The 18,701-nt window shown below is 44.7% G+C and overlaps 2 protein-coding genes across 3 annotated transcripts; one reads left to right on the forward strand and one right to left on the reverse strand.

Moving 5' to 3' along the window:
* The first annotated feature begins 4,521 nt into the window (after window positions 1-4,521).
* Window positions 4,522-12,861, forward strand: LOC133898706 (DNA-directed RNA polymerase II subunit RPB1). 2 transcript variants are annotated; one of them, XM_062339380.1, is made up of 15 exons: window positions 4,522-4,805; window positions 5,458-5,721; window positions 6,316-6,615; window positions 6,707-6,865; window positions 6,985-7,146; window positions 7,229-7,449; window positions 7,534-7,675; window positions 7,754-8,089; window positions 8,210-8,496; window positions 8,603-8,790; window positions 8,830-8,861; window positions 8,987-12,042; window positions 12,131-12,202; window positions 12,291-12,350; window positions 12,433-12,861. In XM_062339380.1, exons 1-15 carry the CDS (start codon window positions 4,722-4,724, stop codon window positions 12,521-12,523), a joined length of 5,454 nt encoding a protein of 1,817 aa, XP_062195364.1. In that variant the 5' UTR covers window positions 4,522-4,721; the 3' UTR covers window positions 12,524-12,861. The 2 variants fall into 2 exon arrangements, with proteins under 2 accessions (XP_062195364.1, XP_062195363.1); XM_062339379.1 differs by having other exon boundaries at window positions 8,603-8,861.
* Window positions 12,862-15,236: 2,375 nt separating this feature from the next.
* Window positions 15,237-15,572, reverse strand: LOC133899444 (lysine-rich arabinogalactan protein 18-like). The gene has a single exon (XM_062340435.1). It carries the CDS (start codon window positions 15,570-15,572, stop codon window positions 15,237-15,239), a length of 336 nt encoding a protein of 111 aa, XP_062196419.1.
* Window positions 15,573-18,701: the final 3,129 nt, after the last annotated feature.

Below are 18,701 nucleotides of genomic sequence, written 5' to 3' on the forward strand. Positions count from 1 at the left end.
GGCGGTGACCTGTGCTACCGTGGCGTCTGGGCTAGACATTCTTTCTCCGACACCGATGACCCCCTCTACGGCGTGATAGCATCGAGGCCAGCCTTCAATGATGACAGTGACCACTTGTACGCTGGCAGTGGATCGACGCAGCCTTCCTCCATGGATTTGGGTCCTTCGAGTTCTCGCGTCCCCGCTTCAGGTACAACACTTAGTTCATTAATAACCAATTGTTACTGTTGGTGACATAGGAACCAGGGCCCCCTGATTCCCGAGGTTAGGACAGCAGAATGCCACGTGGCGCTTTCCCTCGGGGATTATCTCCCCAAGGTCCGAGAAGGCAGTTCCAGGAGAGGGCGCTCGGGGCCATGAACAGTGGTCCCCGAGTACCCGAGTTCCCCGAGGACCCGAGAAGGTAGTTCCGGGAGAGGGCGCTCGGGGCCGTGAACAGTGGTCCCCGAGTACCAAGAAGAGACATATCCGGGAGAGGGCGTCCGGGGCTATGAACAGTAGCCCCCGAGCACCCAGAGTTCCCCGAGAACTTGAGAAGCCTCTTCCCGGTGGACCCCACAAGGGCTCAGCGATGAGGTGTCAATTGGTGAGAGGCCCAATGCTGCATTTAAGAGGGAGCGCAGCCTGTCACTTCCAACTGCTCCCCCACGCCTGTTGTCAGTCCCTGCCAACTCCTGTCAGGGGGGCGTGGGGGCATTTAATGCGACGGGTCCCATCGCGCGTTATCCGGCACGGCTCAGAGATATCGTTGCTAGGCTCGAGGCTTATCGCTTGCCCCCCTGCTGTGTCAGGCGCGCTCTGACCGAGCAGGCACGCGGGGTGGTTCGGCGGCTGCCCAGTGGGCCCCCTCTCCTGCAAACGGCTAAAGCCGTGCGTAATGGGCGACACGACTGGACGGGGGCACATTTTCAACCCCCCGTAACATCAAGCTACAGCCCATGATAGTTGCTTTCCATTTATGGCGTCTTGGGCCTCGCGCCCTTCTTTCTGGGCATGCCAGGCCACCCCAACGGGATATAAGAAGGGGTGGGCACCCCGAAGAAGAACAGGTTGAAGTGAAGTGATAGAAGCCAGAGACAAGTTGAAGAATTTCAACGGACGACACACAAAGACCGAAGCTCTAGGCTTAGGCAGAAATCCTTGTAACACAAGAGATCCAGATAAAGGCATTCCCAGAGCATTTATAGCATACACACAGGAGTAGGATGTTACGCTCCGTGCAGCTCGAACCTGTCTAAATCCCTCGAGCATTTATTCCCTCTAGCATCCGATCATCCGTCTCGCCTGCATCTCCCATATACTCTCATTTAATTCACGTACGAGGTAGATTCAGAACCATCCCCCCGGTCGAATCTCAAAGAGGTTCCCTCCGGATCCCCGCTTGAGGAGTTCATCCTCCGACAGTTATGTATCTCACGCTTTATCGGTGCTAACATGTTTTCATTGTTGTTCCATATGTAGAGATCGACGATCTCGGGGACGTAAAGGTTCAAGGTAGCTACATGAAGATGCTCATCAGGGATGGTATTCAGGTCCTGGGTACTCATACATCTTCGTACAGAGTGACAATATCTATACGTCACAGCTACCTGGAATGCTACTTACGGGGACACAACCCTCCCATGACGACTACGCCACTCCACCGCCCACTGGATGGCCTGCGCGGGCGATCGTTCCTCTGGAGCCGCTCACGTACTCAGCGCACCAGGTGAGAGCACAAAGACATAGGGTTCCAAGGGTGGATGCAACCAGAGGGTCATCCCTAAGAGGGGACGTAACCTATATAGTACTATGTTATTGTTAGTTTCTTGGTGCTATGTTATTGATGGTGATACGGTACTATACTAATGTCCGTGTAATGCTATTGTCTTCATGTTGCCATGTTATTATCAGTGTCATAGTATCTTTCATGTATCATGTTTTTATTCTATTCGGACCATAGATTCATACCATAAGCATTCCATAACTATCATAATAAACACGTCATAATATGAGCATTCCATAACAATGATAATAAAAACATCGACCTAATGTACAATGTCATGTATGATACCTATAGTGGTATACCAGAGTGTCACCTAATATACCTTAGGGAATGTAAAAGGACGAAGATCGATGATACGATACACAAATAATAATACTATCCTGATAGTGAGTTTAATCGTATTGACTTAGAGTGAACCACGATGAGGCTCCTTAATCCTAATAATCTCAACCATTGTATTGTGCTGACGAAGGAGGAGGAGGACAAGGTGGAGGAGGAACATTCCTATTGTGGAACGGGCATGTGTATTACAGGAGGACTTGGTATATTCTACACCTCCTTCTGCAAGTCAAAGATTTTATCCCACAGGTGGTGGACATAATCTTGGATATGCTTCAGAATAGGAGGACCGACTCATCTCGTGTATTGGCAGTTGTCGGGGTCATCGTCGAAGTCCTGCATAAATGTGAATGTCACAATGTATAATATTTTAAAAAAGGATACAAACAGTTACGGTAATATAGTTCTCACCCTACACAGGAGGACATCGGAAGAATCGATGCCCCTCATGAATGCTCTCATCGTACATCTAAAAATGAAGTAGTAGCCATGGGAGCACTTGGGTTAGGGCTCAGTTGGATGCTCGTAAATCCTTAGGTGACTTATAAGATGAAAATCACCCCTATCCTACAAAGGGAAGTTGTAGAGAGGCTCCTCGTACTCAGTTGGACCAAACGAACCCTCCTATTTCATCGTCGTTCGCCCCCCTTCTTCCTCACCCCCTCCAGCCCCTAGCCTCCATTGATTACTATGACTTCAATTTCTAGATACATGAGCTTTTTATAGATGTGTTGTACCACCAAAAGTCATTTTACCGTGGCATAATATTACCATCAAATTTGTGTTACCTGCACACATCCAACCATGATAATAAAATTGACGGATTCTACTAGAATTGATCACAATAGTAAACATGTACTCTATTTTCAGACATAGCTTTTTCAGTAGTCTTTTCAGACGTAGCTTTTTCACACGTAGTCTTTTCAGAAGTAGACTTTTCAGATGTAAGCTTTTTAGAAGTAGCCTTCCTGTAGAATCAACTATTTTTCCAAGACCGATTTCCATGGACTTAGTCTATGCACCGGTACGAATCCGCTATATAAATAGATGATCTCTTGACCACATGTAGAACCAAACTACTAGCCTCAACCTCCACAATTTTGACAAAAATAACATTTGATCCTTTCCTAAAAAATACATACCGGATACTACACCTGATGGGGTTGAAGTGCTCATATGCTGGTGTGGAGACCTTTATAGAGTGATAAAGTCCTCTAAGTTCTCCTACACCTACGGAAGGAGGTTCTTCATATGTCGCAACTATGAGTATGATCCACCATAGGGAAGCACTAATGTTGGCTCCCACCGTAAGGTAATAACTTCTGGCCAAACTACTCCAAAAACAACTGAGATTTATCACTTAACATTTTAGCCTTCCTTGTAGTCATTGTCACTACTATATGTCTTGTTACAGTGATTGGATAATAAGCAGTCGAAAGCGGATGTGTTCCTCCTTCACACTGAACATCACGTCGTTTGGAGACGCTTCCATAAGATGGAAACCGACGAGAGGAGGGAGGCTATGTATAAACGTATTCAGGAAGAGCAGCAGAAAATGAGGGAGGAGCACAATCATATGATGGCAGATGCCCGTTAGGAGGAGAGGAAGTGTGAGAAGGCACGCCGGGTGAAAGAGACGGAATCGAAAGCGACGGAAAAAGAGAAAGTACCCATATTACACTCAGTAGACCAGATGTTATAATTCTGTTATTTACATTCTCTAATACATGTTACGTTTAGACGTTGTACTTTTTTATGTTAAGAGTGATCGTATACCATACATGCTATCGTATATGTTGCAACTCCCATTAAAATCATCGTGATCAACCTTCCGTTTGCATCAAATCCAGGTATCTAAAATATCGCACAAACATCTTATGACACTGAATGGATCTGCAACAACTTTTTTTTTATGGCGCACGGATGCCTATTCTACCGCAAACAAAAGTTAATTAGAGCACAACGAGCATCTCCGAGTGCCATTTTTTTTTCTAACTGGAGGGACCCATAAGATACCGTCTATTCAGCAACAGTAATTATTATTTAAAATTTTTTAAACAGCTATGTAATTTTACAGATATTAAAAAATAAAAGACTTCGAATAGGATTCCACGACCACAAAACTCCCTTTCCGTGTTGACCACGCCGCGGATCCCACCCAACTCCACCTCTCACCGTCCGTCCTACATCCAACGGCCAGCCCCGCCCGTCCCAGAGGCGGTTCACGTGTCACAATTCCTCCTCCCTGCACGCAGTCCACGTGCACCACGCCCCTTCCGCTCCCTCCCCCACCCGTACACCGCCATACGCCGGTCCCACGGCCCCAGGCCCCCGCCAGCGCACGATAGCCCGCCCGGCGCACGATACGTCTATAAATACACCCCTACCCCTCCCATCCACCTCCTTTCCTCATTGTCACCTTTCCCCGACTCCCTCCTTCCCTCGCAGAGGCGATCTGCTCGGGTCGCTCCGTTCGATTCGATCAGGTTTTGCCGCCAAAAAACAAGCTCACTCGAGCCAGCGAGAGCTCGCTCGCGCGGCCGGGTGGAGCGGGCGGCGGGGCTCCCCGGTCTGAAACCCTAGCTGCTGGTAGTGGGCTCCGCCGGGCCGGGCCGAGATGGACGCGAGGTTCCCGTACTCGCCGGCCGAGGTGGCCAAGGTCCAGCTCGTGCAGTTCGGCATCCTCAGCCCCGACGAGATCGTAATACCCCTCCCCTCCCCTACCCGCCGCCGTATCTGTTTTGGTTACTGATTCCGGAGGGTTGAGTTGAGTGGGAGCGGGCGTAATTTCGCTGGACCGATGGGTGGTTGCTGATGGACTTGAATTTGATTCGATGGGTCAAATTGAGCAGCTTTGCTGTACTTTGTGAAGGGTTTGAGCTTGACTGGTGCTTCGGTTGAGTCAGGTTTGGTAAACTCGGGGCATTAGAATGTGTATGCGCGAATCTACTCGGCGTATCCTAAAACTTGAGGAACTTAAGGAAGAATTTATTGGTGCTGTAATTGTAGAGACATGGTTAGGTTGGAACGTAGCACGTGTACACCAGAGATATATGGTTCAGTTTGAACTTAGAACGTGAGCTCTATTTTCTAGTATGATTATGATTCCAATTGCAACTGAAAGTACATATATCTGGTTGTGTTGATGCTACACTGCAGAGCACGACTAGATCACAAATTTTATGTTAGTTAATAATAAAATGGCATCGATGATGGGTTCAACAGCATGAGTTATTGGGCTCAATCGTACCGCTTCATTAAAAAGATGTTCTGGTGCATATGCAGTGCCTGAAGAGCCAATTTCTGGGCATGGAATTTGATGGTGTTTTACATTGTTTTAATTATCTTTGCAGAGACAAATGTCGGTGGTGCAGATAAAACATGCAGAGACTATGGAGAGGGGGAAGCCCAAGCCCGGTGGGCTGAGTGACCCTCGGTTGGGGACTATCGACAGGAAAATCAAGTGTGAGACATGCATGGCAGGGATGGCAGAGTGCCCAGGCCACTTTGGCCACCTTGAGCTTGCCAAGCCAATGTTCCACATTGGCTTCATCAAGACTGTACTTTCCATTATGCGCTGTGTTTGCTTCAACTGCTCCAAGATCCTCGCAGATGAGGTACCCTTGGGTTTGGTTGCTTTGCAGGATGTGTGTGCGTATCTAGCTAAACTGAAAGGAGTTCCAGTTTTAGTTTGGGCATACTAAACTGAAACTGTAAGAACCTTTTTTATTCTGACCGTTCATGCAAATGAAAATGCAGTTATCTCTTTCGACCGTATTCAACTCTGTTAAGTATTTGCCCCTTTTCTCACAAGGCATATTAAACTAAAACTATAGAAACTCTGTTGAGTATTTGCCCCTTTTCTCACAAGGCATATTAAACAAAAACTATAGAGGTGTCAGGCATGCTGAATGTGTAAACTGCAGTTGATTTACTTCTTCCTTGTCCTTTATTGCCCCTTAATGTACTTCATGCAAGTAGAGTAGTGGACTCTCCTTTGATCTAATATAAGACTGATGAAGCTTAAAAATGTGCTCGAGGGTATTTTGCACTCATTTTACACCCCCCCCCCCACCCCATCAACAGCAATTTTCAATTTTACTATTTTTTTTATAAAACGATCTGAACTATGGAACCTGACCATAAAACAAGTTTGCTGAACTTTCAGTTTTTGCATGTTATTTATCATGAATCCAACTTTTTACTTGCAGGATGATACCAAGTTCAAGCAGGCTCTAAAAATTAGGAATCCGAAGAGTAGATTGAAGAGAATATATGATGCTTGTAAGAGCAAGAAACTCTGTACGGGAGGTGATGACCTTGATGTTCAGGAGCAGCAAGATACTGATGAGCCTGTTAAGAAAAGAGGTGGTTGTGGTGCTCAGCAGCCAAATATTACAGTTGATGGAATGAAGATGGTTGCAGAGTTCAAAGCACCAAAGAAGAAAAATGATGATCAAGAGCAACTCCCTGAGCCAGTGGAAAGAAAGCAAATCCTCTCTGCAGAAAGGGTACCTATCTATAATTTGTTACTCAATTCAACAATTTGTTCTAAGAACATTATTGTAATCATGTGGTTTCTTACATGGCTTGCTTCTCCAGGTCCTTAATGTTCTCAAGCGTATAAGTGATGAAGACTGTCTTCTATTGGGCCTGAATCCCAAATTTGCCCGTCCTGACTGGATGATATTGCAAGTTCTTCCAATTCCTCCACCCCCTGTAAGACCATCTGTCATGATGGACACTTCTTCCAGAAGTGAGGTGAGCCTAGTGCTACTACAGTTATTATGCATGCAATGGTTGTTGCTTAAAAGGATTATTACGCATGCACCCTTCATGACTCTCTGCTCTTCTTCTTTGCCTTTCTTTTATTTATACAGGATGATTTGACTCATCAATTAGCGATGATAATTCGGCATAATGAGAACTTGAGGGGGCAAGAGAGAAATGGAGCTCCAGCTCACATTATAACAGAGTTTGCTCAGTTGTTGCAATTTCACATTGCAACATACTTTGATAATGAACTTCCTGGCCAACCTAGAGTGAGTAGTCAAAGAGATCGTTTTTCATGTCATTCAAATGGATATCAGGACAAGTTCTGATCGTTTTTGTTGAAATTCTTAGGCTACACAACGTTCTGGAAGGCCTATTAAATCAATTTGCAGCAGGCTGAAAGCAAAGGAAGGACGGATTAGAGGAAACTTGATGGGCAAGCGTGTTGATTTCTCAGCCCGAACTGTTATTACACCAGATCCAAATATGAACATTGATGAACTGGGAGTGCCATGGAGTATTGCATTGAACCTGACATATCCTGAAACTGTCACTCCATATAATATTGAGAGGTAAAAGAATTTGTTGTTATTGAGGCATGTTTTGTAACTGTTGTGCTTCTACTGATTATTTGCATCTAAATCCAATGTTCTCAGGTTGAAAGAACTTGTAGAATATGGGCCTCACCCTCCCCCAGGGAAGACTGGTGCAAGATACATTATCAGGGAAGATGGTCAGAGACTTGATCTTCGTTATGTGAAGAAAAGCAGCGATCAGCATTTGGAGCTTGGTTACAAGGTAGTACCAACTTCATTGTAATTGTAATTTGGAGCAATCAGCATGTTTGAATTTACTCATTTTTTGCCTAATTCTCAGGTAGAGAGGCATCTCAATGACGGAGATTTTGTTCTTTTCAATCGGCAACCAAGTCTTCACAAAATGTCTATTATGGGGCATCGTATTAAAATCATGCCCTACTCAACTTTCCGGTTGAACTTGTCTGTCACTTCACCATACAATGCTGATTTTGACGGTGATGAAATGAATATGCATGTACCACAGTCTTTTGAGACAAGGGCTGAAGTTCTAGAGTTGATGATGGTGCCAAAATGTATCGTGTCTCCACAATCAAATAGGCCTGTCATGGGTATCGTCCAAGACACGCTGCTTGGTTGTCGCAAAATTACCAAAAGAGACACTCTCATTGAAAAGGTTAACAAGCTTTAGTTACCACTTCCTAATCTTGGCACTACCCGAGCTTTATAAGCCACTGGCTAGCTCTGTGGATCAATATTTAGTTCTGTGGCTCAATGTTTTGAAATTTTCTTCCAGGATGTATTTATGAACACCTTGATGTGGTGGGAAGACTTTGATGGAAAGATTCCTGCTCCTGCCATTTTGAAACCAAGGCCTATTTGGACTGGGAAACAAGTTTTCAACTTGATTATCCCCAAGCAAATAAATTTAATTCGATTTTCAGCCTGGCATTCGGAAACAGAAACTGGATTTATTACTCCTGGTGATACGATGGTCAGGATAGAGAAGGGAGAGCTTCTATCTGGTACACTTTGCAAAAAGACTCTTGGAACATCCACTGGAAGTCTTATTCATGTTATTTGGTAAGTATGCTCTAATTAACTTTATATTTAGGAGTTGCACCGCCGTTCAATTATTTTCCTCATGTCCTTCTGCTAAGAAAAATTTATTTAAACTTGTTATTTGTAGGGAAGATGTTGGTCCAGATGCTGCACGCAAGTTCTTAGGTCATACCCAGTGGCTTGTCAACTACTGGCTTCTGCAAAATGGTTTCAGTATTGGAATTGGGGATACGATTGCAGATGCAGCCACCATGGAAAAGATTAACGAGACTATTTCTAAAGCTAAGAATGATGTGAAGGAGCTTATTAAGCAAGAACATTATAAGCAATTGGAAGCTGAGCCAGGACGTACCATGAAGGAATCATTTGAAAATAGAGTGAATCAGGTACTGCTTGTCTGTTTTTTGCTTCTTTCAATATAGACTGCTTGACTGCATTTTAGCTCTTTCAACTGAAAAGGTGTGCATCAGTCTTTTGGTCTAGTTCTTTAACCTTCCTATTTCCATTCTAGGTTCTCAACAAGGCCCGTGATGATGCTGGAAGTAGTGCTCAGAAGAGCTTGTCTGAAAGTAACAATTTGAAGGCTATGGTCACTGCAGGCTCGAAAGGCAGTTTCATTAATATTTCACAAATGACTGCTTGTGTTGGCCAGCAGAATGTTGAGGGCAAGCGAATACCGTTTGGTTTTATTGATCGAACATTGCCACATTTCACAAAAAATGACAACGGTCCTGAAAGTCGTGGATTTGTGGAGAACTCTTACCTTCGGGGCCTGACACCACAAGAATTTTTCTTTCATGCTATGGGTGGTAGAGAAGGTCTGATTGATACTGCTGTGAAGACTTCTGAGACTGGGTATATCCAGCGCCGACTTGTGAAGGCTATGGAGGACATTATGGTTAAATATGATGGTACTGTAAGAAATTCCTTGGGAGATGTCATTCAGTTCCTGTATGGAGAAGATGGCATGGACGCTGTTTGGATTGAATCACAGAAATTGGACTCTTTAAAGATGAAAAAGGCAGAGTTTGACAATGTATTTCGCTATGAGCTGGATGATGAGAACTGGAGGCCTAACTACATGCTGCCTGAATATGTTGATGATTTGAAGACCATTCGTGAATTCAGAAATGTCTTTGAGGCGGAGGTTCAAAAGCTAGAAGCTGATCGGTTCCAGCTTGGGACTGAGATTGCCACAACTGGTGATAACACATGGCCTATGCCTGTCAACCTAAAGCGGCTTATCTGGAATGCCCAGAAGACATTCAAAATTGATTTCAGAAGACCTTCTGACATGCACCCAATGGAAATTGTGGAAGCGATAGATAAGCTGCAAGAAAGACTTAAGGTTGTGCCTGGTGATGATGCTATGAGCATTGAGGCTCAGAAGAATGCAACTTTGTTCTTTAATATCCTGCTTCGTAGCACATTTGCCAGCAAGAGAGTCTTGAAGGAATACAGGCTTACAAAGGAAGCTTTCGAATGGGTTATTGGCGAGATTGAGTCAAGGTTCCTTCAGTCTTTGGTGGCCCCAGGCGAAATGATTGGATGTGTGGCCGCGCAGTCGATCGGGGAACCAGCAACTCAGATGACTCTAAATACCTTTCATTATGCTGGTGTCAGTGCCAAGAATGTTACTCTTGGAGTTCCCAGGTTGAGAGAGATCATTAATGTTGCCAAGAAAATAAAGACTCCATCATTGTCTGTTTACCTAAAGCCTGAGGTGAGCAAGAAGAAAGAATTGGCTAAGAATGTCCAATGTGCTTTGGAGTACACCACACTACGCAGTGTGACCCATGCCACTGAGATATGGTACGACCCTGATCCTCTAGGAACCATTATTGAAGAGGATGTGGAATTTGTCCGATCATACTATGAAATGCCCGATGAGGTTATCGACCCGGATAAGATTTCTCCTTGGCTGCTGCGTATTGAGCTTAATCGTGAGATGATGGTCGATAAGAAGTTGAGCATGGCTGATATAGCTGAGAAAATCAACCATGAATTTGATGATGACTTATCATGCATATTTAATGATGATAATGCGGATAAGCTCATCCTTCGTATCCGCATCACAAATGATGAAGCTCCAAAAGGAGAAATACAAGATGAGTCTGCTGAGGATGACGTCTTCCTCAAGAAGATAGAGGGTAACATGTTGACTGAGATGGCTCTTCGAGGCATTCCAGATATTAATAAGGTGTTCATCAAATATGGGAAGGTTAATAAATTTGAGGAAAACGATGGTTTCAAACCAGATAATGAGTGGATGCTTGATACTGAAGGTGTCAATCTATTGGCTGTCATGTGCCATGAGGATGTTGATGCTACAAGGACAACAAGTAACCATTTGATTGAAGTGATTGAGGTTCTTGGAATCGAGGCTGTACGTCGAGCTCTCCTGGATGAGCTTCGGGTGGTCATATCTTTTGATGGATCCTATGTGAACTACAGGCACCTGGCCATTCTTTGCGATACAATGACATACAGAGGTCACCTGATGGCTATTACAAGGCACGGTATCAATCGCAATGACACAGGACCTCTTATGAGATGTTCTTTCGAAGAGACTGTGGATATCTTGCTTGACGCCTCTGTATATGCTGAATCTGACTACCTGAGAGGTGTCACTGAGAACATTATGCTCGGCCAGCTTGCTCCTATTGGTACTGGAGGTTGTACACTGTATCTGAATGACCAGATGTTGCAGCAGGCCATTGAACTTCAACTCCCAAGCTATGTGGAAGGTCTGGACTTTGGAATGACACCAGCACGTTCACCCATCTCTGGAACACCATACCATGAAGGGATGATGTCGCCAAGTTATCTGCTGAGTCCAAACTTCAGGGCTTCCCCCATTAACACAGATGCTTCGTTCTCGCCATATGTGGGGCATATGGCGTTCTCACCTTCACCTTCACCAGGGGGTTACTCTCCATCATCAGGGGGATACAGTCCATCTTCTCCGAATTTCAGCCCAGGTCCAGGTTACAGCCCCACTTCTCCATCATACAGCCCTGCATCACCAAGCTACAGTCCAACTTCACCATCATATACACCTGGCTCTCCTACTTACAGTCCAACGAGTCCGACATACTCGCCCACCAGTCCGTCGTACTCGCCCACGTCTCCAAGTTACAGTCCTACATCTCCTAGCTACAGTCCTACATCACCAAGCTACAGCCCAACCTCACCTAGTTACAGTCCCACTTCGCCAGTTTATAGTCCAACCTCGCCAGCATATAGCCCTACATCTCCCGCATACAGCCCCACATCACCATCTTATAGCCCCACATCACCATTATACAGCCCGACGTCTCCTTCATACAGCCCGACGTCTCCTTCATACAGTCCTACATCTCCATCGTACAGCCCAACATCACCTGCATACAGCCCTACGTCGCCTGGTTACAGTCCGACATCTCCAAGTTATAGCCCGACATCGCCGAACTACAGTCCGACTTCACCGAGCTACAATCCTTCGTCAGCCAAGTACAGTCCCTCACACACTTACTCTCCAGGCAGCCTGAGGATGAGTCCATACAGTCAGACTTCTCCAAATTACAGGTACTTACAATTCTGCAAAGAACTGCAAGCTTAACTTTCCTTCCTTAGGTATTGAATGCAAAGTATGCTTATATTTCTGTTTTCACAGCCCAACGTCACCGAGTTACTCGCCTACTTCACCATCGTATTCACAACCTAGTCCGTCATATAGCCCAACTAGGTGAGCCTCATTTCAATACTGTTATTCTATTTCCCATCCTTGGTCGTTGGAAGATTTTCTAACGCATGCATTTACCCGACTTTTGCAGCCCGTTCAACACCTCTGGGGGACCTAGCCCAGGGTACAGCCCAACCTCACCAAATTACAGGTAAGTTATCGCAGCATGAGGCGTATCTCATCTACCTGTCGTGAAAGTTGTGTTCTGACAAATCTGAAAATGAACTGTGCAGTCCTAGCGGAAGCTACTCCCCCACTGCACCGGGCTACTCCCCGTCATCCACTGGACAAGGTAATGACAAGGACGACGAGAGCAGTCGTTGAAGCTGCTGAGAAAAGGATGGTGATGCCTGCGCAGGAAGAACGAACCTGTCACGATACAGTTCCTTTTTTCCCCTTTTTTCTGTTTCTGTACTGTTGATGGACTCGTAAGAGAAACTTTAACTTATTCTTTTTAGGCTGCTAATAGCAGCGACAGTTGTTATGTGTGATCCCTTGCTTAGAGTTAAGACTGAACTGTGCCAGCTTCTGAGCTGCTCCTTGCTGAGTTGAGTGCCTCACCGCTTGGTGGTGGCTATTGATGGCTGCTGGCCGTTCAGAATAAAGTTGGTAATGATGTGATCATGATGGGATTATGCAATGTTGCCTATGTTTCGGTCTAATTTTCTCCTCGAAATTGCTGCTGTTTCGAGCATTGTATTTTGTTTGTCCTGGCAAAGTGTCGCGGCTTTGTTTGGAAGGCCTGAGATTTTTGCTTTGCTGAGAAATGTGTAACCCCGTAAAGAAATCGATATCTTGACTATATTTTTATCCGAAGCCAAGGTGCTTGAAATAATGTTCCAAGACCAAACGGCTACCGTTCTCTGATGGGGTCTCCTTAAGCAGCGAAGAAAATTCTATAAGACTCGGTTCCATAGAAAGATCTCATTTTGTACATGTTATATATCTGTTTTTTTCTTCTCGATTGCACGTGCTAACTATTGGATTAAGAAAGCATGGTATAAATCAGGATCTCATATGAATTATTTGGTGAAGAGTCTCGTAAAATATCCTTCCCTTAAACAGTGGCTTGGTGAGTACTAGGTTATTACTTTGCATTGCAGCTATGATGATTGACCCGTGTGTGTCCAAAGCTTACGAGCACCCTTTAGATTTCCGGCCTGCGTATGCCGCTGATTGCAATGCTAGTGTTGTCGCCCCTTGTGCTACTGCAACCATAGCAAGACGACGATGGGCAGCCTCAAGTCGTGCTACTCTAAGATTGGGATCAGGCCATCAGAATGTTAACATCATCTTGATGGTACGACGTGCAGTTCCTCCTGTTCCGTTAACGTAAAAGATGAGATGCTATCGGCATCTCTACATGCATCGCAAGATTACGTGGATGGTTGACGCGAGAATAACAAGAAGCCACACACGAAGCATGCATGCAGACAACGCCACGCCGGTGCAACGAGCGTGTGGCCACAAGCGAGTCATATATAGCCGTACCGGTGCTTCTCGCCTCGCATCGCCTCGAGTGGCCAGCTTGACTGCCAACCCAAAGGACCCCGGCTCCATGTAGCAAACCAACTGGCGTCACCACCAGCTGGGCCCACGCCATGCCAGGGTAAGAACTGGCCACGTGTTCCGGCCCCACCTGCATTATTTTGACCATTATCGATGCCACTAAGCCATTTACCTGTTCCTGTTTCTCCGTTTCACCGTATTTAGAGCATTCAATACCTTATATATATATATTTAGAATAGTATAGTTGGATCTCTTATTAAGAGAGTTAAATTAATTGTACAATTATAATTTTAGAATTGCAATTTATCAACCACGTGTTGAGGTCATACAATTTTCTCATTGTAGTTAGTACGTGAAAATCAATCAAATATTTCCAGTCTGAAAAATCGATTGCGTTGTATACGTACCAATATCGCCATCGCAATATACACCAATGACCCCCCCCCCCACATGAAATGAAGGATCTATATGGAGTATAATTCTCTGTCAATCATAAAATACATCGAGCCCCTAACAGGGGATTTATTCACAACCTGATACGATAATTGCATATTTGATAAGGATACTTTCTAGGCGTTAGAGGAAGATCAAAAGTAACACAAATAATGCTAGAAAATATATTATGTCACATCCAAAAAAATAATAATATAGTCATTTAACATGCATGAGCATCATGGTGTCTTCAAATCATGTTTTAAGTGTTCAAAAATGTTTTGAAAATGTATGTCTTTAGTTTATGTGCGTTTTCACTATATTTACTTTAGGTGGAAATAGTTTGACGGTGGCTAGGAAGACCCAAAATACTTTAGAAAGAAACCGGGAAAAAGATCGCTCCCCTGGCGGTCCAACCACGCACCTGCCGGTCTGACCGCCAAATGCATGTAGAATTCCCAGAGCCTCTGTTCCTAAACGGTCTGATCGAGTTTCTCCTAATAATTTTCCTATGGAGTTTTTAAAGGAGTTTTTAATAGTATATTATCAGTATATTTCTCACTATATATTTTTTCACAAGGTTTTTGGAGCAGTCTTCAATTTGATGTATACATATGATGATATTAATCAAGGGTGAATATTAGGAAAAAAAATATGATCAATAACCGCCAATGCCAATTGTGCTTGTCCGTTGGGGAAGAAGTGTCACACACATCCATTCATATTGTATATAGTCATCTTCAATCAATGAAAGAAACAACGAATTCATTCTGGAGTTCAATTCTATACTCAATAGAACCAAACACTAAACATACATGCAAACAATGCCACATCAGTTCAACGAGCGTGTGCAGTGATGGCTATGGGTCGGATCGAGATCGAGTGGAGCAAAACAACGTTTGACCTGAAACCCGACGTTCCTAACAACTACTCGAGCCCAAAACGGCAAATGGGAGAAATCTGAGACCCGCACCCACACTCATCAGGCGCCCATCGGGTTTCAGGCACCTGTCAGGTCGGAGAGCCTCGTCCCACTGCGGCGGCAAGGAGGCCGGGGAGGGGGCGGCGAGGAGGCGGTGCAGGGCATCATGGAGGCTAGGGAGGGGCAACAGGGAGGTTGTGGCCCATGGAGGCGTGGCGCCGTGGTCGAGCGAGGAGGGCGACGACATGGAGGCGGGGCGGCTGGGCAGGGAGGCCGAGGAGGGGCGGCGGGGAGGCGGTGGCCAAGCGGGGAGGCCGAGGCAGCGGGGCAGTGGGCTGATGGCGGAGAGGCGAGGCGGTGCTGCGGTGGCGAACTGGTGGGGAGGCGGGGCAGGGAGGGACGGCCACCAGGTCAGAAGGGCAGGAGGCTGTGGAGGTAGGATCACCGGACAGAGATGGGAGGCCAAGGAGGGGCGACGCCTGGGAGGCCTGGGAGGGGCGCCACCACATGGATCTAGAGAGAGCGTCGTCGCCAATAGGAGAGAGAGAGAGAGGTGAGAGAGTAAGGGAGATGAGGGTGAGGAATGTCGGGCCACGTGACAAGAAGGGGAGAGGGAGATGGGTTGGATGCCCACGGGTCATCAATGGAGTCAAGAAGAAACCCGAACCGACTGCTATAATTTTGGATATCCGACTCATCAGAAATATAAGCAGAATTTTATATTCAAACCCGCACCGTCAGATACATAACCTATAGAGACTTGAATGCACATATCTAACTATCATCTTTAAGCGTGTGGCCACTGGTGAGTCATACGGGTGTTGGTTCGCATGGCCCTGGCCCTCTGTTTCGAGTGGTTTTATCCATGGCCAGCTTGACTTCCAACCCAAAGAACCCCGGCCCCACGTAGCAACCCAACTGGCGTCACCAACTGCCCGGGCAAGAACCGGCCACGTGTCCCGGTCCCACCTGCATTATTTTGACCATTGGCGCTGCCACTATGCATTGGCCTTTTTCTGTTTCTCTATTTCGTCAAGTCAAACATCCTCTTTCTTTTTTTTTTCCTTTTCCACTTGGTTAAGTAACCAAGAGATCACAGGGTTCCAAAGACTTACCTTTTTTTGCGAAAGAGTTTCAAAAGATTTACTTAGTGGAAGACATTGGCAGCCGCTAAAGCCTTTTCCATGTCTTTCCATTCTATTTCCATAGCTTCTCTTTCCATCCTATTTCCATAGCTTATCTTTCCATTCTATTTCCATAGCTTGTGTGACTAGTGCAAAATCAAATTGTAAATTTTAACAAAAAGTTAGCCCACCATTGCTTATGTTGTTGTCCCTTTTATATTTTCTTGCGAGGATTTAGCAACACAAAATTTGCCTAACTAGCTTAACTTGGTGGAGAGAAAAACGGTGCCACAATCATAGTACCCAACCAAGGGAACACGGAGCATGCGTGTGAAGAGAAATTTGTACCCGTGTCTTGCGCATGCCACTGAGTACAAGTGCATGTGCTTCTCACATGCTGGAAAAAAGGTGAAATCCAGCTTTAGCACCACCAACCAGCTGACTAAAATGGCTTGCATGGCCAGGAGAGAGCCTGTGTGCCCATCCCTCGGCGATCACCAACACCAAGGGCTTATTTGGAATGCATAATTCTCAAAACTTAGGATTAAAGTGTCCTGGCACTTAAAATCCTATAGAAATTTAAAATATGTGAATTGTACAACAAAGCTGTTTGGATGTGTTACAGGAAAGGCACATGATGTTTTTGGTGGGAAGAATTTATTGGAAGAGAGAATGGGAGAGAGATAGACATTGTGCATTGGATTTCTCAAGAAATTTTAAACATGAGGTTGGAGCTCATGTTTAGAATCCTTTAAAAAGTAAGGAAATAAATGAATCCTATGAAATTTTCCTATGCAATCCTATAATTCAAAAGGCTTCATAAAAAAAAAGATCCTATGGAAATAAACCATTCAAAATTCCTCCTTTCCGAAGGAGAGCCAAGTTATCTACAACTCCCTCTACAGACTCAATTTCCACCGCCTACGCCACCCCTCCGCACCCGTGGCACGACACGTCAGACCGTTGCTGACTCGTCACACGCATGGGCCAGTCAGGTGTTGACACGTCGGTCGCGAGGCACGACCAGTAATGCACAGCTGTCCGCCAAGGACTGATCATGATTGCCCTCTTTGAAAGTGGAGTTATTAATCATCATTACCTTCAGGGTTTAGTGGATCAAACCCCGTGCTGTCTGGGATCTCTGAATGGCGTGGCTGGGTGGTGTCGTGCATGCAGCAAAAAATCTCGTGATGCCTTGCCCCTGTTGTGATGTGTCGCCGCCTTACATCACCTCCCTGATTGGCTGTTAATCTGGAGTGATTCAGTCTCTCAAGTCACAAGCTATCTTTGGAAAATGGCACCTTCTGCAGAGCAAAATGTGTGCTATGGTTTGACAAGAACCATGAGCCCGTGACAGGTTATGTACCTTGTCGTGCATGCCCATGTCTAGCTCTAGCACTGCAAACAAAACGTTTACCTGATAAATTTTATTTCCTCAAAAATGTGCTATTCAGCCTAGCTGTTAATTACGGATTGTAATATGGTGCTTGGCTGTGTGCATCGGTTGCAGACGCTAGAACGATCGTCCCTTTATCTAAATTATAAAAAAACTGCTAGTTATGAAAAAAAAATGAGCATCAAGGAGAGAATATCTCTCTAATATTTTATTAAGAGGATGATGTGTCTCGAATTCGAGTTGGCTCAGTGAAACTATATTTTGTTGATCCTTAACATTGTGAGAGATTTGGAAAAAAAAAACAGCTAGTTATGGTACTTGATGTTGTTGTAGACTTGTCTCTTTTTTCAATATATTGGAAAACAAACATTCGCATCGTAAGATTGCTTCGTTGTTAACTTATTGTCCCAAATCCTTGTGGAGCTGTTCAATTCAGTCTTGAAGTGTGGTCGTTATTTTTTCTCTCATTTTTCCTTCTCTTTGTCAGTTGAAAAAATGCTGGCCATTCATCTGCAGACCACTGAAAGAGCCCACATAATCTTTAGAGGACAATTGATTGCATGCTTTGAGTTGACCCATCACTATCATTATGTCCATAACAATTCGTGCAATTATAATTCGATGTAACATGCATTTGCTCAACTCCACTATCTTCAAAAGTAAGAAAATCTTGTGGCTCGGACTTATTCCCATCATTCAGTCACTCTATTATTGGGGTCATGTCTTGTACATCTGCACTGAACATCACAGCTCACAGGGATCCTGATCTTAAGTTTCTGGCTGAAATTTGAGAACAAGAAGATATACAGAAATTGGATTCAGGCTTGTCTAATTTACCGACTTTCCACAAACAAAAACCTTGACTCCATCATGATTAATCAAACGTCATTCAATACATCACCAAGGAACATCTCAAGTATGATTTTTTAGCATAATATTTTCAAGTTCAAAACTTTGTGACGTCTACTGTTATTTTTATTCCATCATATTTATTTTCTTTTCTGTATTTTTTTTTTTTGCGTGTGCTCGGTCACAAAGAACAACTTAACCCATATATGTAAATACAGTAGGATTGTTAACTGAAATAATCAAGAATCAACAAAAAAGGATTATACAAA

The sequence above is a fragment of the Phragmites australis genome, chromosome 18 (genome assembly GCF_958298935.1).
Source record: "Phragmites australis chromosome 18, lpPhrAust1.1, whole genome shotgun sequence".
Lineage (NCBI taxonomy): Eukaryota > Viridiplantae > Streptophyta > Magnoliopsida > Poales > Poaceae > Phragmites > Phragmites australis.